Source organism: Thermomyces lanuginosus (genome assembly GCF_041956635.1).
Source record: "Thermomyces lanuginosus strain ATCC 200065 unplaced genomic scaffold VTN49scaffold_22, whole genome shotgun sequence".
Classification (NCBI taxonomy): Eukaryota; Fungi; Ascomycota; class Eurotiomycetes; order Eurotiales; family Trichocomaceae; genus Thermomyces; species Thermomyces lanuginosus.
The window spans coordinates 882,542-909,545 of record NW_027192356.1 but is presented as its reverse complement, the minus strand read 5'-3'; the positions used below and the strand labels follow the sequence as shown (position 1 = coordinate 909,545).

General features: G+C 51.7%; 15 protein-coding genes across 15 annotated transcripts; 7 read left to right on the top strand and 8 right to left on the bottom strand.

The window, feature by feature from the left end:
* Positions 1 to 188: 188 nt before the first annotated feature.
* VTN49DRAFT_1276 (uncharacterized protein) lies at positions 189 to 1,019 on the bottom strand (the record flags this gene model as incomplete). Its single annotated transcript, XM_069408873.1, has 2 exons — positions 189 to 472; positions 542 to 1,019. The coding sequence occupies 2 exons, from the start codon at positions 1,017 to 1,019 to the stop codon at positions 189 to 191; spliced, it is 762 nt and encodes a 253-aa protein (XP_069270316.1).
* Positions 1,020 to 1,546: 527 nt separating this feature from the next.
* VTN49DRAFT_1275 (uncharacterized protein) lies at positions 1,547 to 3,179 on the bottom strand (the record flags this gene model as incomplete). Its single annotated transcript, XM_069408872.1, has 2 exons — positions 1,547 to 2,865; positions 2,954 to 3,179. 2 exons carry the CDS (start codon positions 3,177 to 3,179, stop codon positions 1,547 to 1,549), a joined length of 1,545 nt encoding a protein of 514 aa, XP_069270315.1.
* A 1,198-nt stretch (positions 3,180 to 4,377) lies between these two features.
* On the top strand, positions 4,378 to 5,703 carry VTN49DRAFT_1274 (uncharacterized protein; the record flags this gene model as incomplete). Its single annotated transcript, XM_069408871.1, has 5 exons — positions 4,378 to 4,518; positions 4,583 to 4,626; positions 4,681 to 4,725; positions 4,783 to 5,607; positions 5,667 to 5,703. 5 exons carry the CDS (start codon positions 4,378 to 4,380, stop codon positions 5,701 to 5,703), a joined length of 1,092 nt encoding a protein of 363 aa, XP_069270314.1.
* Positions 5,704 to 5,876: 173 nt separating this feature from the next.
* VTN49DRAFT_1273 (uncharacterized protein) lies at positions 5,877 to 6,092 on the top strand (the record flags this gene model as incomplete). Its single annotated transcript, XM_069408870.1, has 1 exon — positions 5,877 to 6,092. One exon carries the CDS (start codon positions 5,877 to 5,879, stop codon positions 6,090 to 6,092), a length of 216 nt encoding a protein of 71 aa, XP_069270313.1.
* Positions 6,093 to 6,166: 74 nt separating this feature from the next.
* Positions 6,167 to 7,345, bottom strand: VTN49DRAFT_1272 (uncharacterized protein; the record flags this gene model as incomplete). Its single annotated transcript, XM_069408869.1, has 1 exon — positions 6,167 to 7,345. One exon carries the CDS (start codon positions 7,343 to 7,345, stop codon positions 6,167 to 6,169), a length of 1,179 nt encoding a protein of 392 aa, XP_069270312.1.
* A 1,828-nt stretch (positions 7,346 to 9,173) lies between these two features.
* VTN49DRAFT_1271 (uncharacterized protein) lies at positions 9,174 to 9,491 on the bottom strand (the record flags this gene model as incomplete). Its single annotated transcript, XM_069408868.1, has 1 exon — positions 9,174 to 9,491. The coding sequence occupies one exon, from the start codon at positions 9,489 to 9,491 to the stop codon at positions 9,174 to 9,176; it is 318 nt and encodes a 105-aa protein (XP_069270311.1).
* A 69-nt stretch (positions 9,492 to 9,560) lies between these two features.
* On the top strand, positions 9,561 to 11,315 carry VTN49DRAFT_1270 (uncharacterized protein; the record flags this gene model as incomplete). The annotated part of the gene is made up of 3 exons (XM_069408867.1): positions 9,561 to 9,583; positions 9,659 to 9,794; positions 10,047 to 11,315. 3 exons carry the CDS (start codon positions 9,561 to 9,563, stop codon positions 11,313 to 11,315), a joined length of 1,428 nt encoding a protein of 475 aa, XP_069270310.1.
* Positions 11,316 to 11,765: 450 nt separating this feature from the next.
* On the bottom strand, positions 11,766 to 13,010 carry VTN49DRAFT_1269 (uncharacterized protein; the record flags this gene model as incomplete). Its single annotated transcript, XM_069408865.1, has 1 exon — positions 11,766 to 13,010. The coding sequence occupies one exon, from the start codon at positions 13,008 to 13,010 to the stop codon at positions 11,766 to 11,768; it is 1,245 nt and encodes a 414-aa protein (XP_069270309.1).
* A 677-nt stretch (positions 13,011 to 13,687) lies between these two features.
* On the bottom strand, positions 13,688 to 14,122 carry VTN49DRAFT_1268 (uncharacterized protein; the record flags this gene model as incomplete). The annotated part of the gene is made up of 4 exons (XM_069408864.1): positions 13,688 to 13,745; positions 13,843 to 13,901; positions 13,957 to 13,982; positions 14,035 to 14,122. 4 exons carry the CDS (start codon positions 14,120 to 14,122, stop codon positions 13,688 to 13,690), a joined length of 231 nt encoding a protein of 76 aa, XP_069270308.1.
* A 951-nt stretch (positions 14,123 to 15,073) lies between these two features.
* Positions 15,074 to 17,871, top strand: VTN49DRAFT_1267 (uncharacterized protein; the record flags this gene model as incomplete). Its single annotated transcript, XM_069408863.1, has 7 exons — positions 15,074 to 15,441; positions 15,499 to 16,525; positions 16,573 to 16,744; positions 17,140 to 17,231; positions 17,357 to 17,401; positions 17,452 to 17,708; positions 17,766 to 17,871. The coding sequence occupies 7 exons, from the start codon at positions 15,074 to 15,076 to the stop codon at positions 17,869 to 17,871; spliced, it is 2,067 nt and encodes a 688-aa protein (XP_069270307.1).
* Positions 17,872 to 19,208: 1,337 nt separating this feature from the next.
* VTN49DRAFT_1266 (uncharacterized protein) lies at positions 19,209 to 20,210 on the top strand (the record flags this gene model as incomplete). The annotated part of the gene is made up of 2 exons (XM_069408862.1): positions 19,209 to 19,606; positions 19,676 to 20,210. 2 exons carry the CDS (start codon positions 19,209 to 19,211, stop codon positions 20,208 to 20,210), a joined length of 933 nt encoding a protein of 310 aa, XP_069270306.1.
* Positions 20,211 to 20,578: 368 nt separating this feature from the next.
* Positions 20,579 to 22,576, bottom strand: VTN49DRAFT_1265 (uncharacterized protein; the record flags this gene model as incomplete). Its single annotated transcript, XM_069408861.1, has 2 exons — positions 20,579 to 22,135; positions 22,196 to 22,576. 2 exons carry the CDS (start codon positions 22,574 to 22,576, stop codon positions 20,579 to 20,581), a joined length of 1,938 nt encoding a protein of 645 aa, XP_069270305.1.
* A 676-nt stretch (positions 22,577 to 23,252) lies between these two features.
* VTN49DRAFT_1264 (uncharacterized protein) lies at positions 23,253 to 24,064 on the top strand (the record flags this gene model as incomplete). The annotated part of the gene is made up of 2 exons (XM_069408860.1): positions 23,253 to 23,663; positions 23,744 to 24,064. The coding sequence occupies 2 exons, from the start codon at positions 23,253 to 23,255 to the stop codon at positions 24,062 to 24,064; spliced, it is 732 nt and encodes a 243-aa protein (XP_069270304.1).
* A 600-nt stretch (positions 24,065 to 24,664) lies between these two features.
* On the top strand, positions 24,665 to 25,179 carry VTN49DRAFT_1263 (uncharacterized protein; the record flags this gene model as incomplete). The annotated part of the gene is made up of 3 exons (XM_069408859.1): positions 24,665 to 24,775; positions 24,829 to 24,998; positions 25,131 to 25,179. The coding sequence occupies 3 exons, from the start codon at positions 24,665 to 24,667 to the stop codon at positions 25,177 to 25,179; spliced, it is 330 nt and encodes a 109-aa protein (XP_069270303.1).
* Positions 25,180 to 25,231: 52 nt separating this feature from the next.
* VTN49DRAFT_1262 (uncharacterized protein) lies at positions 25,232 to 26,600 on the bottom strand (the record flags this gene model as incomplete). Its single annotated transcript, XM_069408858.1, has 2 exons — positions 25,232 to 26,114; positions 26,185 to 26,600. The coding sequence occupies 2 exons, from the start codon at positions 26,598 to 26,600 to the stop codon at positions 25,232 to 25,234; spliced, it is 1,299 nt and encodes a 432-aa protein (XP_069270302.1).
* Positions 26,601 to 27,004: the final 404 nt, after the last annotated feature.

The window sequence follows — 27,004 nt, the reverse complement described above, 5'->3', positions numbered from 1 at the left end:
CCCCAGTTGTTTGCCTGATTCGCAGGGACCTGAGTCACGTGATAAGCCGAGGTGCTGCATTGGTTCCTGTAGTCGGCCGGAATCCTCCGAGTTGACTTGATCTCGGATAACTACGGAGTAATTGCACAGGTACTAGCTACACCAGCACAGACGTTGAGACGAGTCTGATTGATTACTCTGGACCAAATTTATCTCGGAACGACCAGATCGCTGCGAATCACCCATTTCTCACCCTTGCGGACCTGCTTTGCCTCGTGGAGGAGACAGTGTTCACCATGCCGGTGCAATAAAGCCATGCCGACTTCGGGAGCTACCGAGATGGGCGGGGCTCCGTCTTCCGGATAGAAGACTGTTTCGCCGCCTTCTGTTGTTGTCAAATAGATGAGAAGGGTCCAGGTGGTTCGAGCGGCTATCGACCCTCCTTTGGACGAGGTAGATGTGTCGGGAAATTGGATATTGTTAGAATCGTCATCTAAGAATGTGCATTGTCAGCCTCGTGATAGTTATTCACCCCTCACAAGCATAAAAAAGAGAAACATACAATGCTGCGCAAAGAATTGACCAGGAGAGTACCGGTAAATGCGAATGTTCGGGTTCAATCCCAGCGGCATCCCTCCCCATGTCTGTCGCTGGAGGCCGCTGAGGTCGTCTTCTTCGCCGTCGTTCAACCCTCGACACTCCGAAACCAAATCTCGCAGAGCAGTTTGACTCCAGAGCCGCTCTGCGAATTCAGCATCTTGAATCTGAAACCGGTCATTGACCCGCACGGCTTCATCTTTGCTCTTTGGTCTTGACGGGGTAGTTGTCAACGGTAAGGATGAAAGAAACGAAACATAATTCTTGCAGAGACTGCTCGTAAAGAAGTTCCGGATGAGGAAAATCTGGTTTGGCAGAATGGGATCGATATACAAGTCTAAGCTGGGCACCAGTGGGCGGAGCGGTGGCCAGTTGACTTGCAACGGCGCCGCACTTTCGGGCTTGGATCGACTGGGCTGTTTCTCTTTGGTCTTAGGTGCCATCCTGCAACGAGAGTGGACAGCTGTACGGAGAATGTACTCGTACTCCGGCGGAGGTGGACAAGCACCAATTTTACGGTACAGTGGGGTGTGTAGTTCAGGTGTCAATTTTTTCCAAACACCAACTGTTGCAAAACTTGCAGGTGAACTAGAATCACGTGGGGCTGGGGCAGCTGCGAAAGGAACTCGATGTTCGGCATGAATACCATTCGCTGTACGAGTACGGAGTGCACCTGTCAAAGAAACCGTTTGATACCTCATGGCTGTCAGCCCCAAAAGATGGATCGGATGCTTCAGTCCAAACAATAATGAATGAACTCGCTAGGTAACCAATAGAACTCGGCGGATGCCATTATAAGCTCCTGCCCGTGCACGAATCATAACTTAGGCTATTTCTGCATGAAAGACAAAGGGCCTACACCCCAACAAAAGAGAAGGAGTCTGCGGAAGTGTTCGGAACCATGAGGAAGGAATGATAGTACTTATGGCTTCGAAACAAGCCGCTGCCTCCGAAAATCCATGATCACAATTCATCGAGCGATTACCTGCACTCCCATGCTGTCCCTTGGACCAAAAGGTGCGAAGAATTCATGCATCACGGCGATATCACGCTCAGTGGTCTCATACAATTCCAGATCATAGTGATGGAAAAGATTCCCCGTCACGAGGAGGATCTCTTCCTTAGCCAGTTCAAGTCCTAGACACGCACGGATTCCGCGATTGAACGGGACAAACGACTTCTCCATGCGCTTCAATTGTTCTGGGCTGCTGGACAGCCACCGATCGGGATTGAACGCATGAGGGTCGGGGAAGATGTTCTCGTCTAGGTGCATATCACGAATGGACATGGAGACAACAGTTCCGGGTGGGAAAGTGTACATCTTGCCATTGGGATCTGTATACGAAATGGGCGCTAGGCGGTTCACTCGAGGAAGGCGACCGACCACGCCGATGGCAACTCTAAGAACTTCCTTGATACAAGCCTGCAAGTAAGGCAATTTGTCCAGGACCTTGGTGTCCAGGAGCTCGGAGGAGGAGTTCTGGGCCGCCTCCCGCAGCTCAGCTTTCAGCCGCTGGTAGATGGATGGATTGGCGAGGACGTGGTATGTGAACACAGAAAGAGCATTTCCTGTTGTTTCCGTCCCCGCACCCAAGAGAGCCTGTGTCTCTGCCAGGAAACGAGGTAAGGTCTTTTCCTCAGGTCCAAGAGAATCCGACTTGTAGATGGCATCGAGCACGGTGGGAGAAGACTTGCCCGGAGGGTTTCCCTTGGTGCTAATGACCGTGGTCGCCTGCTTTCGGATATCATCCAGGTTAGCGAGCACCGCCTTTTGTGCCCCAGACGGATCGAGCTTTTCAATCAACCATCGAGGGATGGCATTGAACACAGGGAATACAATGGGAAAGTGTCGGTGCCACAGCATAATATTCGAAAAGTCGCGCAATTGCCGGGTGAAGGCCAGTTCGAAATCGGGCGTGCTGAGAAAATCCCTACTGTGGGGTGCAGCATAATCGGATATCACATCTGTCGTAAACGCCCGAAAGGCACACGAAATAGGAATAGGCTTGCCCGACTTGCGATGCTCCTGGATGCGATCAAGCAACTTTTTAACTCGGGATAGGACCATTGGTTCGAGTCGAGCTACGTTGGCTGTGGAAAAGAACTTGGCCATGGCCGCACGGCGACGCCGGTGTAACTCCCAGGGTCCCGTGCCGACCGTACCGCGGTTGTCGCCGAAACAACGATAATACCAGACATCTTTGTCCAGCTTGTTATTCGTGTACAGCACGTCCCAGAAATCAGGGTCTTTGATATGGACCTCCCAAGGATTGATACGAACAATGGGGCCTATTCCGCCGATTCGGTCAGTTTCCGTCCGTCCAAATACGACCGATGGCGGCCGAAAGGTAAGCACGAAAAGGGTAGGGTCTCAGACCATATTGACGATGCATTTCCTCAATTTTGAACATATAGTGGCCCTTTCGAGGGCAGTCCCAGTAAAACTCATACCAGGCTGTCAACGCCGCAATTTTGGGTCCGGGAACCCCTGCCAAGGGGCTCAAGACAAGACGTCGTAGCACGAGGACCAGCAGCGACACGAGCACTGCAGCTGAGATCCATAGCCATGATGCATGCCCATCATACAAAGAAACGCCCAACATGCTCGCAGATCCGATTAGACTCTCGAGTTTATGATGATCTCATGTGTCGGATCGTCACGGTTTGACGGCTGAGGGTTCAGCGCGTGGGGGTCGGATGGGTCGATTCAGAAACGCTTGTGGTAGGGGAAATCTACGAAGGAACGAGCAGGTGAGGAGGGTGGATTAAGACCCAATAATTGGGACGCCACGAGAAGACCACGCTAGAGGTTAGAGGCTGGTGACGGCCACCCGGAAATGCGGTAGGGAGAATTGTCAAATTCTTAGCCGGGGGTCTGGATTGGACGCTTTGACGAGACGGTGAGTGAGAGGGCCCTCTCATAATCTCCGACGTCCCGACTAGGGCGTCACTTAAGGTTTAACTCTGTGAAAACTGCTCAGGAGATGCGCGCACAGTTGGCTTCAATACAGACGTGTTGGGAAGTATGACTCCAACCCTTGACACCGGTATCATGCAGGACGGCAATATCACAACCGAGCCTTCTCTCGGACCGCTGCAAGATCGTTTCCTGTCAACCCTTCAGAATTGATCGTAATTTGTAGGGCGCATACTGTCAAGGCGGTATTTCGCGTTAGGGAAAAAAATTCGTCCGCGCCATTCCGGACATAGCATAGTGACGTTTCCCAGGAGCTGGGGTTGAGCCCGGCGAGAACAATCCCAAGATTAGATCCACCCCAAAGTTCGACCACTCAAACGGCTGGGGGAGAGGTTGAAATCTCAGAGCCACAGACAGATTCCCTGAAGAGGGAAACGCACTCAACCTGCTTACATCCATGTCACAAAAAAAAGCGTCATGCTTCGGCCTAGAATATGCAGCACGGACTTTCAATTGAACCCTGTTATTTCTTTTGCAGACGTCAAAACGCAGCAGACTCGGAGACTCCCGGTGTTCCAATCCAAGGGGTCTCATTTTTCTAGGATTGGATGAAGGATTGTTGGGCTGTGTAAAACAGCCTGAATTTATTATAATATAAAAAACCCGACTGCGACATCACCGACGAATTCTTTCAAAGAGGCATCGCAATTTCGCAAAGGATAAGAAGCTACTAGCTGTCACAGAGTGGGACATCGCGCCCTCCCGCATACAGAGTCCGTGTGAGAGATCTCCATCTTTGTGACCTGGCAACGCTCTCAAATCAACCTCGGATAAAAAAAACAAAGAACATGTCATCCAACGAACGTAAGGACACCAACAGATCCATGCCACGTGCTCACCCTGGTAACCGTCCCGATGCAGCAGAGATCGGCTCCGGCGGCGAGACGCGCCCGCAGTTCAGTGGGCCGAGTCTGCCTCCAGAGGCGATAGCCGAACATATCAGCGTCGATTCGAACTACGGAGAGGTGGGTACTTGCATTCGGGAATATCGCTCCGGAGGAGCTCGTCTAAATCATAATACGGGAGCAGGGGTCAACTGACAGAGACGACGCCGATTCTGCCTTCTTTGACCGGTATGAAATCTGAAGTTGTAGATAAACGAACAATCGCTCTGACCGGCTCTGCAGGGAAAGTTCGACCGCATCACTGACAGAGAGTATATTCAACTACCAGTCAGTAGCTTCCCAGTTCCTTATCCAGGGTTGCAGAGTTGCTCATTGTAGTGATAGATATGAGAACGGACGACGATACCATGCATTCCGGGCTGGTGCCTATCCCTTGCCCAACGATGAGGCAGAGCAGGATCGAATGGATATGCAGCATCACATCTACCTGTTAATATTCGGCGGGAACCTTTACCAGGCTCCCATTCCGCAGCAGATCGAGCGAGCATTAGACATTGGGTGTGGCACCGGCCTCTGGGCCATTGATTTTGCCGACATGCACCCAGAGGCATCCGTGATCGCAACGGATCTCTCGTCCATCCAGCCATCTTGGATCCCGCCCAACCTGCGATTCGAAATCGATGATGCAGAAGAGGATTGGTCCTACAGTTACAAATTCGACTACATCCACATCCGAAGTATGGCCGGCAGCATCGCGAACTGGCCAAAACTCATGCGACAGGCCTACGACTTCCTGAAACCCGGCGGATGGATTGAACTGACCGACTTTGAAACCTGGGCTCATACCGATGACAATACGTTACCGGAGACCTCGGCCTACCACGAATTCCAGGTCAAGCTCAACGAAGCCGCGATCAAGTTCGGCAAGGAGATGAACGTTGCGCCGAAGTTGCGCGGATTCGTCAAGGATGCCGGCTTCGTGAACGTGGTCGAGGACGCTCGGAAGGTGCCCTTGTCACCTTGGCCGCAGGACCCACGTCTGAAGGAGCTCGCGATGTATATGAACCTGCAGATGATGGAGTCGATCGAGCCCTATTCACTCGCGTTGTTCTCCCGTGTGCTTAAATGGGATAAGGAACGCATCAACACCTTGCTGGACGGGGTGCGCCGAGACTTGAAGAACTTAAATTATCACATGTACTCCATTGTGTAAGTGTCTGTCAAAAGATGTGAGGTAATGGTACTTGCTGACGAAAAGGGGTTGGCAGTCACTGCGTCTATGCACAAAAGCCATTGGAATCATAAACGTGTCTTGGTCTGTTGAAATTTTTTTTTTCTTTTGCAAACAATGGAAAACGTCTACGAATGGATGATTCCCAGTTGCCTGTCTTGCTTCTCATGTGCTCTCCTTTGACCGTGCTGTTTGTAAGCCTACATATACCCAATTATGTTAGTGAATCGAACTCATGTTACCATTGATGCATGGGAAACAATATCCTACATTGCTGGATGAGAATTGTTTGCTTCCACTTCCCCAGAGAAAAAAAAAATCTGCCCTGTTCAACAAACATACACATCACTCTCATCAGAAATGGAGATGCTTGCCAAATCCTCCAATTTTGACTCCCAGCATTCATACGACAGCCATTAACTATCACAAGACAGCTGACAGGGACAATCATGTAACACACTAACATCTCACTTCCAACATGACCTGCAGGAGACAGTGTATGAGCGAATGACAAGCACCAGGCCAAAAAAAAAAAAGTCAAGAGGCATCCGTCTTCGAAGTTAAGTCGACATCATATTCAGTCCTCCGCATGATCTCTTCCACAGGACCAAGCAGTCTCTTGAATCCGTCTCGACCCAGTCGAGCCACTTTGACATCGGTTTTTGCAATCACGCTGGCCGCTCGCGGCTTGTCGTCTAGCAAAGCTAGTTCACCAAAGTAATCCCCCCGTGAGTATGACTTGACGGGGCCATCTGTGCCGCTCTTGAAAGCTTCGGCTTCGCCAGCTTCCAGAAGATAAAAGGCATCGCCAGGATCGCCTTCGCGAATAATGGTAGCTCCTGCGGGGTACTTGATCGTGTCCAGCGCGTCTGCAATCTTCGATCGCTCGTACGGTTTCAACGAAGAAAGTAGAGGGACTTCTTCCAAAAAGGCCTCGTACATGCGACGCCGCTGAAAGGCAGAGTCCATCAGGATCCGCCGAAAAGTGACTCGATCCAGGGCCCAGAGGGTAGACTTGTGGTCCAGGGATACTACAGTCGCCGCACGCGGCGCATTGTACATTAACGCCAGCTCGCCAAACGAGCCGCCAGGGCCCGTCTGGGCAACAAGGTTGCCCAATCCATCGGGCCCAGGTTGAGCCGACCCAGATGGATGGATATAGATGCCAAAATTGCCCTCTTCCACAATGTAAAAGTAGTCGCCCGCGTCTCCTTGCGTGATGACTTTGATATCCTTTGCCGGGATGGGCTTTTCGACCAGGGCGTCCAGCACCGTATTGAGGTGTTCCTCATCCAGGTGCGAGAATAAGAAGTTATTACTCACAGCCTTCTTTATCCGAGCGAGTTGCTCCTCCGTCTTTGGATGACGTGGTGGTGTCCAATTATCCGACCCCGTGGAAGTTGGGTTGAGCGATTCTGCTGACACCGACGTCCGACGTCCCAGGGCATAGTTGCTGGGCAAACCCCCGTCGGGACCGGACGGGAAGTCATTCGACTCTCCCCCCTCGTCGACTGCGGATCCGAATCCACCTTTACTCGAAAACAAGCCTCTACCAGATTGCAGCGCTCCCGAGCCCTGATGAGTGTTGTCCGACGTCTGATTTGTTGGCGACGTGGGGTTGTATTCATCTTCCTCGGATATCTTGTCAAACGGTGATGGTCCCCCTCCGCCAGAATTTGAAAAGAAATTCGTTCTCGGAAACGAGCTCGAGGCCATGCTGTCGCCTCAGAGACCAGCTCCGTCCAATCACCTGACGGGGCTGCCCACAGAGCTGCGATCAACCGAGGAGCACGGATCGAAGATTTGAGGCTAGAGGTATAAGTGGAATGACGTTGGCGGGGGAATTGTGCCTTTCCCTTCCTAGGATGCTAGGGATTGTGAAATTAGGCCAGCGGTTGCGTGAGGGGCCAGCGACGGCGGAGGAAAGACAGGCGAAGAGTGGAAAGACGCGGAGCCTAGTAGTCGCCGCGAGGTTGTCGGGGGGAGGCTTGGATGATCTGCCGGGGGCCAGAATGAAAGGTGGGGTGGGAGGGGGTTCACGGGGAATTCAGTCAAATAGCTGTGCCAAGTAACCCGCCAAACTGCATGACAGCGGCTCGACCAAGCGAGAGGCAAAAGACTCGCCCTCCAGACCATGGAACCAGTTGGCCCTTGCTCAGGTCGATCATCACAAATGGCCCTGTTTCGTGGGCTCTTGAACATTGGTTGACTTGACTCGGGGGTGTGCCGGGGGGCTTACATCATCGGCTGTTGCCAAGAAACAGCGAAAACGCATGGAAGCTTTCTCCGTGTCGAGATTGCTTCGAGATGCCTTCTAGAAGGGTTGGGCCATCCCGTTGGCGTCAAGCCCTCCTCTGTAAACGCAAACATGAGTTCTTTCAGCTCTGCAGGCAGCTGCGTTCTCGCAATCGACTCTCGATTCCCCGGAGGCTTTGTGCGCGGAGTACTGCGTGTCCAAAGCTGATCACGTGCTGACTTCTCGTCGACGGTGTGCGGGTACGGAGTACAGACGACAAGGGATACAGGACTTGACTACTGGTACCAATCTCGGAGATTATCAGTGCATTGTGGAGCGAAGTAGCTTGCGAGATCAGGTGTGAAGGGAGGTTTTGTTCATGCACTGGGTACATAAAGTCATACCATTTACATGCAGCTCGTTTCTTTCTCGCGTGCTCCGCTGTACGAGTGTGCTTTGGCTGCTGAGCCCCAAAGACGACATATCTAGTGCTCGTACCTACACTTGCTGGCCGAGAGTACAAATACCTCGTGGATGGTTAGCTCGTTGCTATTTGCTTTCACAGGAGACTCATATGAAGGGCAGCTATTATCAACGAGTTAGGAGAAATCTCCAAGTCCATCATTGATTCACGAGTACACTGTCCTTCCTGGTGCAGTGGTACGATGAGACGGCCTGTGTTCTACAAAAAGTTCGAAGCGCCTGGCTGACTACTCGTGGTTCCTCGTATTTCTCCGGTGGACTGCCATTTGCTTTGATTTCTTTTACGGGACGAATTGTTATCATCATCATTATTATAATGCTCGCACTCATTTAGCACCACGAAAGTCCCCCCTCTGTCGGTTGAGGGTCCAAGTCACGTGTATCGCCGTTACATCAGATATCTATCGCCTGCAGAAATTATCGCCCCTCATGGCCTGTGCTTGCTTACTTAACGGAGATGACGGAGATGCACGGATCAAGGGCGATAAGCCTAACCCGATTGAGAAAGATAAGGGTCCTTGTCGAGTTACTTGCAGAATGGTGAACAAGTCTGCTTTCCACGGAGCGGCAACTGCTCTGTCGGGACTAACTCAGCTTGGTTAGGACAGGCTTGCCGAAATGGGGCTACGGATCCACTGATCCGCGTCCATCATTGGTTCACATGAACAAAGAAGGAGTCGATGAGGTAAGAGCCCCCGACCAGTTGAGCAGGCAGGCCAACCATGACGAGAAGTCAGCCTGCAGATACGGTAGCTGATCGTTTCGAATTGCTTCTTCTGTATCATAAAACTGCGTCATTCGCTGGCTTATTGCAGCTTTAAACTTTCAATGGTCCTGCCAGCTCGAACCCCCTTCAGCCTCCAACAACTGAACCAACGTGCAATCTCGATCGGCAAAGCAGGTCAGGTGATACCATTGCACTCTCTTGGCCCGTTCGCCAGTTGAGGGGTAGATCAATGTCGGCGGCCTTTGCATCGGATGAAACTGCGTAGGATCCTCAGCAGTGTTCTTTGAATCGGAACCAATCGACGCCGCTCGATGCCAACGGCTTTTTTCGCCACGGTGTCGGAGGAGGATCATTATCAGACTCTCCAAGTGAAGAATACGCATCACCCACTCTGATTCATTGTCTGCCTTCGACATCCCCGCTTCGACAACCGGTCGTAATTTGCATAGTACCTACAGATCAGATCGCTAATAGTGAAAACAAACATGGCCAGCTATGTCTTCCGATGGTAGGTTTCCTCCGTTCAATGTGCTTTAGAACTATTTGATTCCTCTCGGAATCTCCACTAAACCACTTACAATAGGCCGCATGAGGCGACGGAGGTCTATGTGACTGGGTCCTTTGACAACTGGGGTAGGACGGTGAAGCTGGAAAAGAGGGGCGACATATTCGAAAAGGAGGTTCAGCTTCCGTCCGCGAACGAGAAGATCCACTACAAGGTAAGTTGCATCCGTTTCTTAATTCAAGACCAGCCATAGCATTCAGTCCTATAACCTAATTGTTCGGGTCCAATCTTGCGGTGACTAAAGCTTGTCCGAAGATTCCCATTGCTGACGTCATGTTCCTTACCCAACATCGTATTAAACATCCTCACCCCGCCGGTCTCCGGCGAGAAGAACATGCACTTTCAGTTCCTTTGGACCTTTCAAGCTCAGTTCCTAGCAATTCGTTGCTAAATATATTGTCTGCAGTTCGTGGTTGACGGCAACTGGGTTACCGACAGCCAAGCACCTGAGGAAACTGACAATCAAAACAATATCAACAACGTTCTGCTCCCCGAGCAAGTCACCAAGGTTGTCAAGACTGAAGACGAAGGTACTGCCTCAACTGGAGAGAAACCTGCTGTCGTCATGTCTGGTGTCAACCCTGATTCAACTACCGCCGAACTTGCCGCGCAGGTCCCCAAAGAGACCAAAGACGGCATTGATGCGAACGGTGAGGCCACCGCATCGACGGCTGCAGTGGATGAGCCCAGGCAAGGGGACATTCCTGGTGGGTTCCCGATAACCCCTGCCAACGAAGCCGACAAGGAGATCTCAGTCAACCCTATCCCCGCGTCAAGCGGGATAGGTAATCCAATCCGGTTGGCTCCGGGTGAGCCCGTGCCCGATCCCAGCACATTCAACGAGAACACGGTCGAGTCCACAGCGCGGACTGACAAGGAGAGCTATGAAGCTGGCGGCAGTGCTCCGGAGGCGCCTGGTGGGGACGATTCCATCAAGCCGGCGGCCCCCGGGGTCACAATCATGTCTGCTGCGCCCACCTCGACTACAGCTGCTCTTGCTGGACAAGTGCCACTAGAATCGTCCAAGACGCAGACGGGAGGGGAAGTCGCCGCTGAGCAGGTGCCCGACGTGGTTAAGGAATCTCTAACGGAGGCCAAGGAGGAGCCAGAGGCTGCCGCCAATCCCCAGGCCGTTGAAGAGAAGAAGCAAGTTGAAGAGGAACTGCGGAACAAGGTAGAACCGGAAAACGCTGGAGTGGAGGCAACCACCGCTGCCAGCGAGGTACCCGAAGTGGTCAAGAAATCGCTCGTGGAAGCGAATGAAGACGCTGGCGCAGCGGCCAACAGTGAAGCAGTCGCAGAGAAATCGCAGGTTGAGTCAGAACTTCAAAGCAAAGTTCCCGTGGCCGAATCCGCCGGCGAACCGGCGCCGACGACCACGGCAGCCACCAGTGCTACCGCTCCCGGCACTGAGCCGGTCCCGGAGAACCGCAGACCTGTCGACTCTGCTCCGGTTTCGCCAGGCACCACAACGCCGACAGGAGAGAGACCGCCTGGTGAGAATGCAAAGGCAGAGCCGCCGTCAGAACCCACCGTGACAACGGGAGTGGTTTCGGGAGAAACGTCCAAGGTCTCTGAGGGCACGAACAATGCCGCAGTGGACAAAGATACGAAGAAAAAGAACCGCACGAGTGGATTCTTTGCGAAACTCAAGGAAAAGTTTCTGACTAAGTGACAAGGCAGTTTGAACGAATGTTATGTTTGCATGTCTGTCAAGGGGCGGTTTAGTCATTGGATACCGAGGGAGATGGTGGTAATGTTGGATGTTTGGTTGGTTGGCTTTCTCTTTTTTTTCTTTTGCTTTGTTTCGCAGACAATTATCAAGATACCACGACTGCTATGATTTGATGTGTCATGTCTCGTTGACTCGCATGCCTCGTGGATGCCCGGTTATTATGTTGTCATTTTTATCATCGAATCAATTCAAATTGATTTAGCTACTAGAATCCTCTCTAGATATAGACCAGACTTTTAGCTCCTTGAACACCACACAAAGCAGAAACAACATAAAAGACATGAAACGATGCACACATGCTCGGACCTCAATTCATCAATAAGATGTCAAAGAAAATTGCAAATTATTGCACAACACATTATCGAAAGAGAGATAAACAGATCTGGTTTTTCAAATCTGTCCCTCATAATCACCCCAGACATGTTCATACCACCGATTCAGCATTTCTGTCGCCTGCTCAAGATGGGCATTTTTAGCATGCCATTCCTGGATCATGGACTCGGAGTAGCCATACTTTGTCACAAATTCTTCCCAGATCTGTTCGCTTGTTTTCGTCATGATCTGGGGAACAAGTCTAGGTGCTGTGACAGGAGGAGGAGCAGCAGCAGCAGGAGTGGGAGTGAGAGTAGGCACGGGAGGAGTGACTGATGAAGAATTAGCACCATTTCTTTGCTGAGATGGCGGCTGCTTCTGCGGTTGTTGCGGCTTTTGCGATGGCGTCGGCGACGTCCGGGGACGACTCGCCGTTGACGCCTTCACCTCGACACACTGATCACCGAGGATATCACCTAAAAACGGAATCTGGTGCAGACGCTGCTTGAGCTTGTAAGCTGCGGCAAGACCACCCTTGCTCAGGGCCTTGATGATTCCCTCGTTTGCCTTGATGCGGTTTCGGATGTGGATCTTTGCGATGGCGTCCCGGGCTGCTTTGACGGATCTATATCTGCCACGGCGGCCGTGGAGGTCGGTGCGGTGGGTGATCCCACTTGAATGGTCCTGCTGCTGAGAAGAGGCAGAGGGTGGCGAAGCAAGAGGATTGAACACACCAACAATAGGAGAAGAGGAGCCTGTGACGACGACGACGTCTATGGGTCGGACACAGATTGTGGGCTTGCTGTTTTGACCCGGCTTACGGATCCGGTGCGAGTTGTAAGATGGCCTGTTGCCCAGGTTGTGTTGATGTGCTCTTTGCCCGGGGGTTCCCGGAGAGACACACCTGCCAAGCCTGTGTTGTTTTTTGCGCTCTTGACAGACTTTGTACTCACGATATTGCTGGGTGAACTCCTCGAGAAGCAGAGTCGGCTGCGGCCAGTCCTCGAACCCATACCAATTGTACCAGGGGACGGACTGGAACTTGTAGATCTCGAGACTCTCGTCGATGTTAATGATATTGTTCTCGAGAATATCTGTTTCATCATTCTCGGAATCTTGAGACTGTTTCTTCTGGTGCAGAATCAAATGAGCATGGTACTCGGCCGCGCGACAAAAGTCCGGATGTTTGGATTTGTGGTATTTACGCACAAACTCCTCTCGGACAGTAAAATATTGTCTTTGCTTGGCTTCGGCAATTACCTGTTCTTGTGGATTTGGAAGTTTTCTCTTACCCCTAGGCGCTTGGCCCGAGTTTATCGCCATGGTCGGTATGGTCCTGGAAGTTTCAGCAGTAGGAGTGGTTGGAGAGGGGAGAGAATCTGGAGAGGGTAGAGGAGATGGGCTGCTGTATGGGCTGTCCGACATCTTGAAAAAAATAGACAACTGAGATCTTCCTGAAATATATGGAATCTGACGAAGTATAAAGCAGCAAAAGGAGACAATACAGAGAAGATTAGGCAGGCAACGACAGTATTCAGGACGATGCAATATAGTGAGACTAGAGAATGAAGCAGAGGACAGAATATGAAGATAAGAAGACAAAAATCCAACGGCTGGGAGAAGAGAGGGCTTGATTTATCACAAAAGTCTCTCATCTCCAGGGTCAGCTGAGAAAATTCTGCATTTTCCACGGCCATTTCCGACGTAGAATCAATCAATTGAACGGGTTCTTCCAGCCATGTCTTCCTATTGACGACTTAGCATTGTCTGTTGTGAAAATTTCCGATTCTGGAAAAATTTCCCTTTCCATAATAGAGTCACGCACAACTTCTCCTCAGAGGAACAGAGACGAGATTGGTCCAAGAGACACCTTCAGGTTTCATATTGCAAGACAACTCTCTACATAAATTCCACTCCCTCTGGATTGTCTTATTCAGACTGTCAGGTAATCACAAGAGAAATCTTATTCCAGACGCCTAAGTGTCATTCCACCGTCTTCGTTATATAGGGATTGTGTCTGTGATCTGGCCGTTCAATTTCACCGGATAGCCGAGCATGCTGAACAAAGTCAGTATCCCATCTCCTGGTGAGAGACAAGAGTGAGGCAAAATAACACTCAAAACTTCTCACTCTGAATGCCAATGGGAGTACATACTCAGAACCTTTCTTAGTTGCCCAGCAGCCGCAGAAAATCGAAGCCGGCCAGCAGACGACCTGCCCCCTGATCAGAGCCAAACTCCACGAGCAAAGTGAGGAAAATTGGGCTTACAGCAGCAAGAATACAGGCAACGAACCCTCAAAAATCCCTTCAGCTGCTAACTTTGTGATCATGACTCGGCAGACTCACCCGCTGTCGGGCCGACAACCTTGCATCTGCATGGGTTCTGGTTCGTTCCACACTGGAAGCAGATGGGGATGATGGGAATGATAGGCATACTGTCGAGTCTGTAGTACACGGTTTATATGAAATATGATGTCGAAGAGACAATCATACCATCTTTCTGCAATGGATTGACCTGACGTTCTGTTCTGTAGAGCTTCTTACTCAGCATGACGTATCCGTGCAGATGAGTGATGTTCTTCACGATGGACCCGTACCCTGCATGACTCGGGGAATCTACCAACAACACAACATTATGAATGTCTACAAAAGTCCAATGAAGGCCTAGCTTATGATATTCTGTATTTAGATATCAAATTATGAGGAATTACCTCCAGGGGTGATTTGGAAGAAGTCCAAATAAGCTCGATGCCAAGACGGCTATGACGATCATCCTGGCTCCTAGTCTAGCACGTGACTTGTTAGAGCCCTCACCTGAAACTCTTTGTATGTTGCTAGGAGACCCAGAACGATTCATTCGTGCCGGCAAACGCTGCCACTGGAAGTTCTGTTGCATGCACTAAGAAATCCAGATCATGGGAGAACCTTGCCTCTCCAGTATGGCGGAAAATCTGCAGCAATACCGGTATTACTAGCTCCTCTGATCCCTCTTATAAAGAGTTAATTGTCATCAACACTAGCATACTCGTGCAACTACAAGTAGCTTCTGCTGTCAAGTTCGCAATGTGAACTCCTGAGCAGCACTTGGCACTGTTGAAGAAGGAAAGCAATCGTAACGCAACTAGGAGACACCTTCCTCGTTCGCCGAAATGCGTTCGCCTCAATCACTCAGGAACACGACATCGCCTCGGCGACTCGGCGCTGACAGACGGCTCAGATCATGCACTTGTGTCCTCTTCTTCTGTCATTTTCCGCCGTGCAACATTTCCTTCTTACGCACATCTTCCCTCTCGTTCCTCTCTGGCGTGCTTCGCAGTTGACCACTTTCTCGCAACACTTGCCATCGTAAACCATACGCTCAGTCAACCTAGCAAAGCCACACACAATGACCAACACTAGAAGGGTTCGCCTGACCTCAGCGCCATCTTATGGGTCGCTGTCCCGTCTACTCTCATTCTATGGGAACAGCCGTGAGTCCAATGCCAACACAGACTCGGCCGACGCCCAGTCCCAAATCTCCTCTCTTCCCGAAGCCGGAGATGATGATCACAACCAGAGAAATGAGCAGCAAGGGGAGACCTGGGAGCTGCAGGCAATCCACCGCCAGGGAGTTGAAACCATGGCCCGTAACGGAGCGGTTATCGTCGACGTCAATCACCCCGGCTGGCCCTATGATCGGGACAATGTAATCAACTGGCGGCCTTGGGTCAAGGTATACCATGCCGTGGCATACATTCTTCTCTGTGCTCTTGTGTCAGTAGTCCGGTGCAACCCCTGATGCTAATAGGACACGCTGACTCACTGTGGCAGTTCATTCGCTTCCGCAACGTACACACCAGCTCTGATGTACGTTGAAGCGTCCTTTGGCGTGTCGTTTCCCATCGCCATCATTCCAATGTCACTCTACTTTCTCGGTCTGGCCATCGGCTCTCCGATTTCCGAGGCGATCATTGAGGTATATGGACGGAGGCACCTCAACCTCGTGGCATCCCTCTTGTTTCTGGTCTTCACAGTGGCTGCGGGATGGGCGCCGAATATCGCGACCCTCGCCGTTTTCCGGTTTCTCGCGGGGGTCATGGGCTCGGCCCCAATGGTTACTGGAACGGACATGATCGTCGATCTCTGCTCGGAACTCTATCACGGTCACATGCTCGCCGGGTACGGTGCCGTCATGTTCACTGCCATTGCTCTGGGTTTCATGGCAGGCGGCCTTGTTGTGACCATCTATAGGGATTGGCGCTGGACGATGTGGTCAGTGCTCTTCGCGGGGGCGCCTATTTACATCTTCGCCCTTCCGACCCAAGAGACGCATGCCAAGGCTATTGTGAGGAATCGAGCCAGAAGGCTGCAACTGACCATTCGTGAGGACCCGGCCACCCAGGGATTCGGTGGCCACAAGGCCTTGTTGATGGCAAGGGTCAGCGGTTCGCTGAAAATGTTGTTCACTGAGAAGATTGTGGCATTGAGCTCCTTGCACATAGCCTACAACTTCTCGCTCCAGTACTGCCTCGCCACGCTGCTTCCCACAGCGTTCATGAACGCGTTTGAGTTCAATGTGTGGGAGACATCGCACCTCTTCCTTGGCGTGCCGGTTGGGATTGCCACCGCGCTGTGTTTTATCACGTTTCTTGAGCGAGTCCACCTTGATGAAGTGGTGGAGAGAGGCGAAGATTTGCATCCTCCTTCGCCCAAGAAACGCCTTAGCAATGCCATGGTGGGAAGCTTCTGTGTACCTTTCGGGATTCTGTGGCTGGGATGGGTCTTCCAACAGCATACCCATTGGTTCAATGCCACGTCATCTTTGTTCTTCATTGGAGCCGGAGTCTACATGATCAATGTACGCCAAGCACGGGAGGTTTTCAAGACAGAACTGACTTGGAGCAGGTGGCCGTGAGGATGTACCTGGCCGGCGTATATGGAGTCCGAGGCCCACGTGCTGCTGCAGCCAGCGACCTAGCCCGCAATGTTCTCGCTGGAATCCTCCCCTTCTTCATGCAACCCAGTAAGAACGGTCTTCTTGCCCCCTTCCATGGAATGGAATTGACCATCGGCCAGTGTACGCAAGACTGGACGCTCACTGGGCCTTGGCACTTCTCGGCGGGCTCTCTGTTGTGGGCTTCATTGTTCAAATTGTGATCCGCCAGTTCCCACCGAAACAGGGGGATTGAACAACCATGCGGTTGCTCCAAGGGGACGAGGCTCCAAAAATTGATCTCACTCTCACACTCCCTCTGTGTCCCTTCTCACTGGTGAGAGCGAGAGGGACGACAGGGGGCGTGAGGTGAGAGAGAAGAAAAAAAAAAAGTTCTCTGTGCACTGCATTTGTAGTTGTGTTTGTTTCTCGTTCTTGCCGTGAGAGGAATCATCTCAAATAGGAAAGTTGTCATCTGCTTGGCTTACGGTGGTTTCGTCATCCCTTCTGCGTAAGAGCGTTCTGATTGGCTGCTCCAGCCACAGATGGGCACATGCTTACGAGTCCGCCACAACGGGATCGCCCCACCCCAAAATGGCGATCCATCGGCCCAGATCGGGATCGAAGCGAGGTCCCAAGACCAGAAATAGAGAAGGGATGATGAATCCAGACGTGACCTGTTTTCGCACATGCCGGTTGAACCGAGAAGGCACTGCTTTTAAATAAAATGTTTCTTTGCTAAGGAGTTTATCACAGAACCATGTTCATCCTGCGATCACCAGCATTTGTGTCAAGATCTCAGTAGGTCAGTTTTACTCCACGTGATCCTCTTCGATCACATTGCCGATCAGTCCACATCGATCCCCTCGCAGCTCATATCTATACGGTCGCCGATCGGCATGGCCAACAGTCTCATCCCGGTCTTCATCCTCCTCGGCCTTGCTGCCGTCCTGGGCGGTATAGGTCTTGTAGTGTATAAGATCGTCCAGGAGGTGAGCGATCTGGCCAGGGCGGAAATGGAGAAAAAGAACGTCACGTTCAGCCGGGATGGGATAACACTGGGGGTGCAAAAATTAAGTGACGAGGATTACAAGGACCTCAGCCAAAGGTGGTTGGAAATATCAAATGATCATTCGCAGTCAAGGCTGACGGCATCTACCTCTAGTGTCCTGGTCAAGATTTGGAACCACAGTTCGTTTCCAGCGTACAAAAGTCGGTTGTGGAAGTCAACACCTACTCCTGGATTCAATGCGGACTCGGAAAAGAAGTGAGTACGACCCGATATCGGGCATCTATTACCACGCCGTGGTCGTCCTGTGCAACTTCTGAGCTGATCCTTCTGGTTGCGGACAGACATGATGAGTGATTTCCGTCCTTGGTTTTCTGATTCAATCCGCCGCGAGAATTGGAGCACGGGTTTATCAGACATAATTGCTCCCTGTACGGAGTATGGAAAAGCAGTATTCAGACTGTCACGGCCTTCATGCCTGAGTCGGGCTTCTTCAAAATAATATTCATTCTCACTGGCTTGTCCCTCCTTGAGCTGTCGGGTCAATGATTATGCTCGTTTTTGGATAGCCTGCGAATGTGCTCGTTCTCGTTCTTCATCCCCGAGACGTACCATTCGTACAACTCGAGTTAACCGGTAGTTGGAATTCGTGAAATAGACAGCCCACCAAGAACATTTGTTTAGTGTGTGACATGGGCACTTTGTCGCCAAGAGGTTCTCAGTCAGTATAATTGCCGCTGAATCGCACCGACTACCGACTTCCGACTTAGCGTATCCTTTTAATGTCTGTTCGCTGGCCAAAAGTAACTAAGAACCCCTCTTCTTAACGAAGCGGCGTAGCAACAATTCCTCATTAACTTGGTACCACTCCAATTTACCGGCAGCATCGGCACTTCCTCGGTTGCACTGAGGCTGCACAGAGGGAAGTCATATAAGACACTCACTGTGATTCGCGCAATCCCGCGGATGTACCCCTCAAAGTCCAATCTCAGCATCGCCGGTAGTGATCGCACAGAATGACTCGCTTATCCCCTCACCTGCAAGAACAAATCACGTGGAGAACAGCAGCGCGATGGTTGGACTTTTGTTCGCGGATGAGAAATATCCATGACGCCATTGGAGGAATCCAACCCCCCTGGTTTGTCGAGTTCCCCGCAAGCTCGGGATTAGAACCGGTCAAGCAATAGACTTTGCCTAGCCCTAGGTAATCTTATCTTAGCTCCGACCGACGCAGCCAATCGTCGGCGGCGTTCTTGGCAACGTGCATTGTTGATTGTCACTCTTGGTAGCATTTTTCATAGTTCCTCCTCGTTAATAACTACTAGTCGTTGGTTGTACCTTTGGCAAACCTACGAAACTGGGGCCTGCGAGATGGCACTAACTACATAGTAGGTAGAGAAGATTGCCGTCAAAGCCGGACTGTAAGTGTACCTACCTAGGTAGTTCCGAAAGGTGAATTGACCCTCCGCGATGTGGCACACCATGCCATCGAGGGAGAGGGCATGCTCAACTCCTCCATCGAAACAATAACTGAATCCTCTTCCCCCCTCTTCCCTCAATGCCCAATGTCAGACCTCTGAGCCCTTGCTGACAATCAATATGTCTCTTTCCGCACTCAAGAATCTTCTCGCGCAATACTTGCCAATTGGCAATGGCTCAACAACCGCGGAAAATGAAAAGTACACTCGTCTGTCCTCCATGAGCGACAACGAGACCGACGTAGAAATGGCGACGTCACCTACTCCCTCGGATGACAGCAGAACGCGTCTTAACCCGCAGGAAGAACCTCGCGAGACGGGATCAGCACTCGTCGATGCTCGTGTCGTGTCGGATGCTATCATTGGGCTGTCTGATGGCTTGACAGTGCCGTTTGCCCTCACTGCCGGCCTGTCGACATTAGAAGACACCAAAGTCGTGGTCTTTGGTGGACTAGCCGAGCTGATTGCTGGTGCGATTTCCATGGGATTGGGAGGATATCTCGGCGCAAAGAGCGAAGAGTACTTTTTTTTTTTTTCCCCCATGATCTACAACATGATAACCATCCATTACTAACGGAGTACCAATAGAGAATCCTACCGCGCCACCCTCAAAAAAACCACCCGACAAATCGCCACCGACCCCTCCGCCGCTGACTCCATGATCGCTGATATCTTCGCGCCCTACGACCTCCCTCCGCAGGTCGTATCCGATCTTGCTCGGCACCTAGCCGACTCCCCACGGTTACACACCTTCCTCATGAACTTCCACCATTCCCTCCCGGAACCCTCGGGCTCACGGGCCCTAACCTGCGCCATCACCATTGCGCTGGGTTATTTCCTCGGTGGGTTTGTACCCTTGCTGCCGTACTTCTTCGTCGGGCCACATGAGGCGTTTTACGCGTTGAAATGGTCAATTGCGACGATGGCGGTGGCGTTGTTCGCCTTTGGGTATGTCAAGACTTGCTACGTTTGTGGTTGGAAGGGGAGGCAGAATGTGAGGCAGGGGTTGTATGGGGCCCTCCAGATGGTGCTTGTTGGAGGGACTGCCGCGGGTGCGGCGATGGGATTGGTAAAGTTGTTTCAGGTGCTTGCTGATGGTACTGGGGAGGATCAAAATCAGTGATAAAAAGATGATAAAAGTGATGACCATTAAGTTTGGACGTGTTTATTGACATGGCTTCTGGAATGTAACGAGTCCGATGTTTACAATTGGGTTACGAGAAATGCTATTCTGGCGGTTTCAGTTAGAGTTCAAAGGGCCAATAATTGACCCAAGCAATGATCAAAAAAAAAAAAATGTCGGCTGAATATCGAGTTGGCTGCTTGATGAAATTAGGGTTCGAGACGCAGATGTTCTACGTGCGGAATGGCGCGGGTTGACTACCTTTTCGTGTATGACATCTAATCACCTTGTACTGGACAAGACAAACAAGTTTACCTAAAGTCATTAATTATATGGCTAATCCAACTGATCTACGGGGTATAATACATTCAATCATCATAGATCTTAACCCTCTCCGAATACTCCCTTATCCTCGAAACATAATGATCCTCAATCTCATCGCCATGCCCGCCCGCAACCCTCAACAACAAGTCATTCAACGACGATCTCCCCAGAATATCCACATGGTCCGCGGTATTGGGGCCCCCACGAGCTGAAAACCGATCCGGCTCGTGCAGCATCTCGTATGTTGTAATCTTGATGCCCGCCGGATTGTATCGGCGGATGGACCGCCAGCCGCGACTGCACATGTACCCCATGCTGAGCAAGGGGACCGTGCCGTCGCCTTCGCCCATGACGACGCCGTGATCTGCGCCCGACACAAAATCCGTGACCGTCGTGTCGATGGAGACGTTGAGACGGGTATGCGGGTCGCGCTCTTCTTGGTAAAAGTACCCCCGCTCCGTCGGCTTGCCGACGCCGTAGAAGCAGTAAATCTTCATGTCCGGAGCCAGCGGGAGACGAACCTCGAGCGGATTGAGCCATTTTCGTGGGTCGTTCTCGTTGGCTTCCACCTCGGCCCGTGTGTGCGCCACGCCGTGCGAGTAGCTGCTCGTCACCTGGTGACGGTACCAGTCTTCCGCCTGGTCGAGGAGGTAGGTCAAGCTGCCTTCGACCGTGAGGTTGGATTTGGTCCATGTAGAGTTGGACTCGCGGAACCGGAGTAAGTTGCCGTAGGTCTCCAGCTGACCCGGTTGGTCGTCCGGCGCCCATGTCGCGTTGCCCCAGACCAGGTCGCCGCCCTTGGGCAGCATGCTGGAGATGCCCGGCATCGCGCGGAAGATGTCGACCCGTTCTTCACGAGACAGGAACCGCTCGAGGCCGTACACCGCAAAGGCATTCAGCTGTGCCGTGTCGCGCATCTCACCGGACAGCACCGCCGTCAGGCCCTTGACCGCACCCAGCATGCAGCCACTGATGTTGATCCACGATGCTATGTGCCGGTTGACCCAGTCCTTGCCGCCATTTCCATATTTTTCATTCTCTACCCACTTGAAGAAGTACAAGACCACCTGCGAGCCCATGCTGTGTGAAATCAGCGTCACCTTCTCGTTCTTCACCTTCACCATCAACTCAATGTGCTGCTTGAGCCGGGTGAAGTACTGATCACGCGTCTCGAGATTGAGGTACGATAGCCGCCAGTCATATGCCGCCGACAGTGCGTTCGTCGGATCGTACCCAATCGTGGCCAGGTTCTCCAAGATTTTGTTCCAGATCCAGTACCCTGTGATGAAGAAATCTGTAGCATCGAAGCCCTGCGCGGCGCGTAGCTTGATATTCGGCGGATCCAACCCGGTCTCCTTGTCAAGCATAATGTGATTCTTCCACCCGGCTTTATCCAACACCAATGCCCGCATCATGCTCCAACTGCCCCATAATCTCTTGCGAAAGTACTGTCGCGACTCGTCGTCTGTGCCCCAGCTTTCGAGCCCCGTCGAAATCACACCGGGAACCATCACGACCGGATGCTTTGCCTTGATCCCTTGCGCCTGGAGCTGGAGGCCCACTGCAAACGAATCGTAACTAACAGTATCTCGCTCGTGTTGCTATTCAACCAACGTCAACTCATAATTCCTTCAACGGATTCAAGGCGGAGACACCCATACCGTAAAAGCCAGAGCATCGCTAATGAAGCCTTGCGGCATCACATCAATCAATGCGTCCAAATTGAGGTCCGCAAGCACATCCAAGTTGATCACTTCGTTCTGATTGGCGAAAAACAGCGCAACAAACACCCCAAAGAGCCCTCCGAGCAGGAAAACGAAGCTATGCCGTCGCTTGCCGCGCGGTTTGGCCATGTACTGCCTAAATCTTGTCCACCACCAACTCTGGCTGGGCTTTTCAGCCTCTGTGGTCTTTTTCTCGTCCGCCGAGGTTGCCGCGATCTGGTCTACTTTATGATCATCCCGACTCGTATTTTCGTTTGCGCCATTGTTTTCGTTTTCTGTGCGCGTCCTGGCGTGACGCTGGCGAAGAGTCGACTCCATAGCTTCGCGGATCTAATCTTGTGTGCGAGGGCCGTGATGTATCGCTATAACAACGCACAAAAGACGGTCGACCGAGAAAAATTCGAGCTGGATTTTTCATCAAAAGGAGCAGGGATGATTGTGGCAACCCGAAGCGAAAGTGTCTTTGCGTGTCTGGGGCTTTGAATCACATGCGACGAGACGGTCGTATCATCGAGGTGGTTCTGGGTCCATCATCCTGCTAAATAGTCGGCTATCCCAGGCAGGCAGATTCATTCTAGGCAAGACAAGACATACCACTGCTCAGTGTGTTCAGAGGAGTCTTCAATATCGAGGCTCGATTCCAAGAATGAGCTCAAGGAGACAATCCAGTCATTTGACCTCTTTGCAGAGTAAGTTACAGATGATAACTTTTCCTCACCTAAAACGAATGAAAATATCTAATATCTTACATGATAACTGTTATCAATCGATCTCGTTTGTGCCTGAGACGCAGGCTTGAGTAATGAAGACAACGCTCGTCAATTCAACCAAGGTTATTATCGGCAGTCGGAGGCTATATATTATAAACGTACCATGCTAGGCTGATCTGCCCGACTGCCATACCTGACCGACCGCCGCAATCAAAGCCTCAATTCGCTCTCTCTCTCTCTCTCTCTCCGATGTTCCTTCTGCAAGTCTTCTACGAGAGCCCGGCATGAGCCAGAGCAACAATGACAACGAGAACAGCAGCAACAACAATACCGCCCAAAATGTAAAGGCGGACTCGTTGCGATATGTCCGATATGACCCCGCGCGTGAGAACGAATACGTGCCCGCCATGCGGCAGTTGATCTCCAAGGACCTGTCCGAGCCATACAGCATCTACGTCTACCGCTATTTTTTGTACCAATGGGGCGATCTCTGCTTCATGGCTATGGATGACGATGACGACGAGAAGAACAAGCTCGTCGGCGTCGTCGTGTCCAAGCTAGAACGTCACCGTGGCGGCCCACTGAGAGGATACATCGCAATGCTTGCCGTACGCGAGGAGTATCGTGGACGGGGGATCGCGACCAAGTTGGTGCGGATGGCGATCGATGCAATGATTGAGCGTGATGCAGATGAGGTACCCTCCCCGCTTTCCAAATCATTTGAGGAAGAGCCCTCGGCTAATGATTGAAAAAAAAAAAAAAAAATAACAAATAGATCGCCCTCGAAACCGAAGTCACCAACACCGCCGCCATGAAGCTCTACGAACGTCTAGGCTTCCTCCGTAGTAAGCGGCTACATCGGTACTATCTAAACGGCAACTCTGCGTATCGGTTTGTTCTGTATCTCAAGGAAGGCGTGGCGTCGATGGGCCCCGGTGGGTTCGATCATCCTATTCCTGCGGCGACAGGTATCACAGGGGGAGAGCAGCAGTACGCAGCTGTTGGTGCTGGACAAGGATGTCCGGAAGGGCAACAGCAACAGCAGTCAGTATTATTGGATGGGCATGAGGACGAAGTGGAGCAAATGTACCAGTGATGAGCCATGATACCCGCAATGAGGAATGATGAAAATGAAATGCACGTCGATTTGTAGGGACATGCAAGATTTTTTGACTATTGCAGTCATTGAGAAGACAAGGACTTGACGATAGATACCCATGCTGAACTTGCACGCAGAGAATGGCAACAAACTACCTGTAGTTGATTATGAAGGAAGACAATGAACTCGACATATATATATATAACTGAATCATTCGTACAGCAAACTCAGTCATTAATATGTATTGATCATAAAGGGTAAAAATATCACAAGAAGCGTTGCCTCACAGCAAGGTACACACGCCTCGACCGAGGGCAGGGCATCTGATCATGTCTCCGTCAAGCTTGTTCTCTCCGACAATCAAAACACTTTGCGATCCAGAAACAATCACATTCAACGAAAGCCCTCCGGGAAAGTAGCCGGAGGAGTGGACACCCCTTTCTATGAATCCGGACATCCCAGGCCAAAAAAAAACAACTCCAAGCAAAGCGAGCAGAGTGTCTATAACATGCAGAGCGAGTGATATTCCCTTTGCTCCTTCTTTGTGTGTTCATGAATCCACCAGTTTTGTTTTTTTGCCCAATGCAAGCGATTGGCATGATTCGTAAAAATATAGCAACAAAGCAAACAGGTCATTCTGACCCAGTCAGCGTAAAATATCGTAACGAACGACACGGTAGAAGCCAAGATGGTCATCAAGAGATGACCGTGCATTTGTACATAGCGAGCGCCTCTAAGCTGCGCCTGACGGATTCTGCCAGCGAATCGGAGGCGAGCCAGAGTTAGACGTCGGAATTAGATATTATCGACGGAGATCGCAAGATGACTTCGGTATCAACGAAGTCATAAAACAACCGCGTCCAAGAAGCCCCCGCAAAGCGATGTATGTACAGCTGACGTGTCGTAAAGATGCAACGTCAATGCAAACCCGGTGATTGAATCGAAGCCCCAAAAAAAAAAAAAATTATTAAAAATCCGTATGCATGAATAAAGGGTGGATGCGAAGAGAAGAAAAAAAATATCGAAGGGCTCCAATATGCATATAACCGACCGCAATGCAAAGCAACTCGACGGAGGGCGGCATCGAGTTTGGAGACGAATGTTCGCGGTAGGCGTTAGCAAAGGTCGATTGATGGAGGACCAGGAGGGAAAAAAGAAAACGGATCATCGGCCAGCCTCAAGGTCAGATCCATGGCCATCCCCTTCCCAGAGACGATGATCCTCAGTCGGGCTCAATGGGCTCAGCGAGCCGGAGGAAACGGACGATGAGGATCCCACGGTCCACTCATCGCTGTCATGAACACCATCGCCGTCAGCATGAGGAAAATCATAGCCGTAGCCGTCTGGCGCATTGCCGATCTCGACGTAGTCATAGTCCCATCGAAACTGCTTGTCCGGCTGGACTCGCGGCAGGAATCGAGCCTTGGCAAAGTAGAATGCAACGGAGGCCAGAATGCCACCGCCGACGAGATCGACAGCATAATGATGGGAAAGGTACATGGTTGCCCACCACATCCAAAGGGTATAGGTCACAAACACCGGCTTCAATTTCGGGAAGACATGGCTCATGAACAGCGCAGCGAGCGTGGAATCGGCCGCGTGGAGCGACGGGAACGCCCCAAAAACCACGGGAGACGCGTGGAAGCCCGAAGTGTATAGGTCAATGCCAAACAGCTCGTCAATGCGCGCCAGACCAGCGGGATCTCCGGGGATGGAATAGTCCGCGGGGGCAAGACCATACGTATTCTCATACCATGGAGGGGAGCACGGCAGGACCAGCTGAATAGCCACTGCCGTCAAGCTGATGTACCCAAACGTCTTCGCAAAGACGGGCACCGTGCCAGGGGGGCCGAAGATGAACATGATCAGCGAGCAGACGAAGGGTGCGCCGTAATGGCAAATCCCGTAGGGCAGCCAGGCGAGGACGTCGAGAACGACATTCTTATGGGCCGACAGAATGTTGCTAATGTTTGCTCCGTACAGGATGTTTTCCAGCGCAGGCAGCAAGCGAACCCAAATGCCCGGGCGCCAATCAGGAGGGATGAATCTACCTAGGTCAGTCGATCCGCCACGAAGGAAGGGAGGACAGAGCTCAAAAGCTCCGGATAAGCACATACTGGCACGCGTAGAAGAAGATCAGCCACGCAGCGATGGGGAGGAAAGGAAGAAAAAACTGTCGCGTGATGGGCAAGAGCAGAGACGTCAAGAGCAGCGACGCCAATGCGGTCTTGGTCAAAGGGCTCGCCTCGATGATCGACAGCGAGAAGATACCGATGATCATTAAGAGCAGATACTGAAAATCATAGACGCTCCATCTATACGACTGCAAGGACCGCAAGGTGTCCTTGGGAGAGAAGGAAGTCTGCAGGGACGCGATCGACGAGGTTGGGGAGACCCGACTCCGTAACCGCGACCTCAGCTTCCGTCGCATACGATAGGGCATGAGGAGCTTGAACGAGCGCCATGGCACCTGCACCTTGGCGAACTGGCTTTGTTGGCGGTCCTTCCATGACGGCATCGACAGAGATCCCATGGTGAAGTCGTTGTTCGTGGCCGGTCGCAACGACCGAACCGTCAATTCACAGGAAGCAAGGAATGCTGAGGTGCCGGGACGGCGACCTGTATAAAACTGGCAGAAGAATCGCAGCGGCCTGGCGCTGACGTTTCCGGCGTCTCGGTACACAGCCTCGTAAGGGTCGCGTTGTTAGATCCTCGCTCAGCCCCCTCCCGTCCGACCTCGGTCAGAGAGATGATCCGTAGGCTCGTACAATCCAAGCGATGATCAGGGGAACACGCAATACGATTGGTGGCTGGGCGGCGGCGATCGCACGGCGAAGGACTGAGCTGAGGGAGGTGGACAGAGAGGTACTCTCGAGGGTCGTCACAGCAAACACAAGGGAGGAAGAGACGAGGTGAGGAGGAAGACAGGGAAAAAGC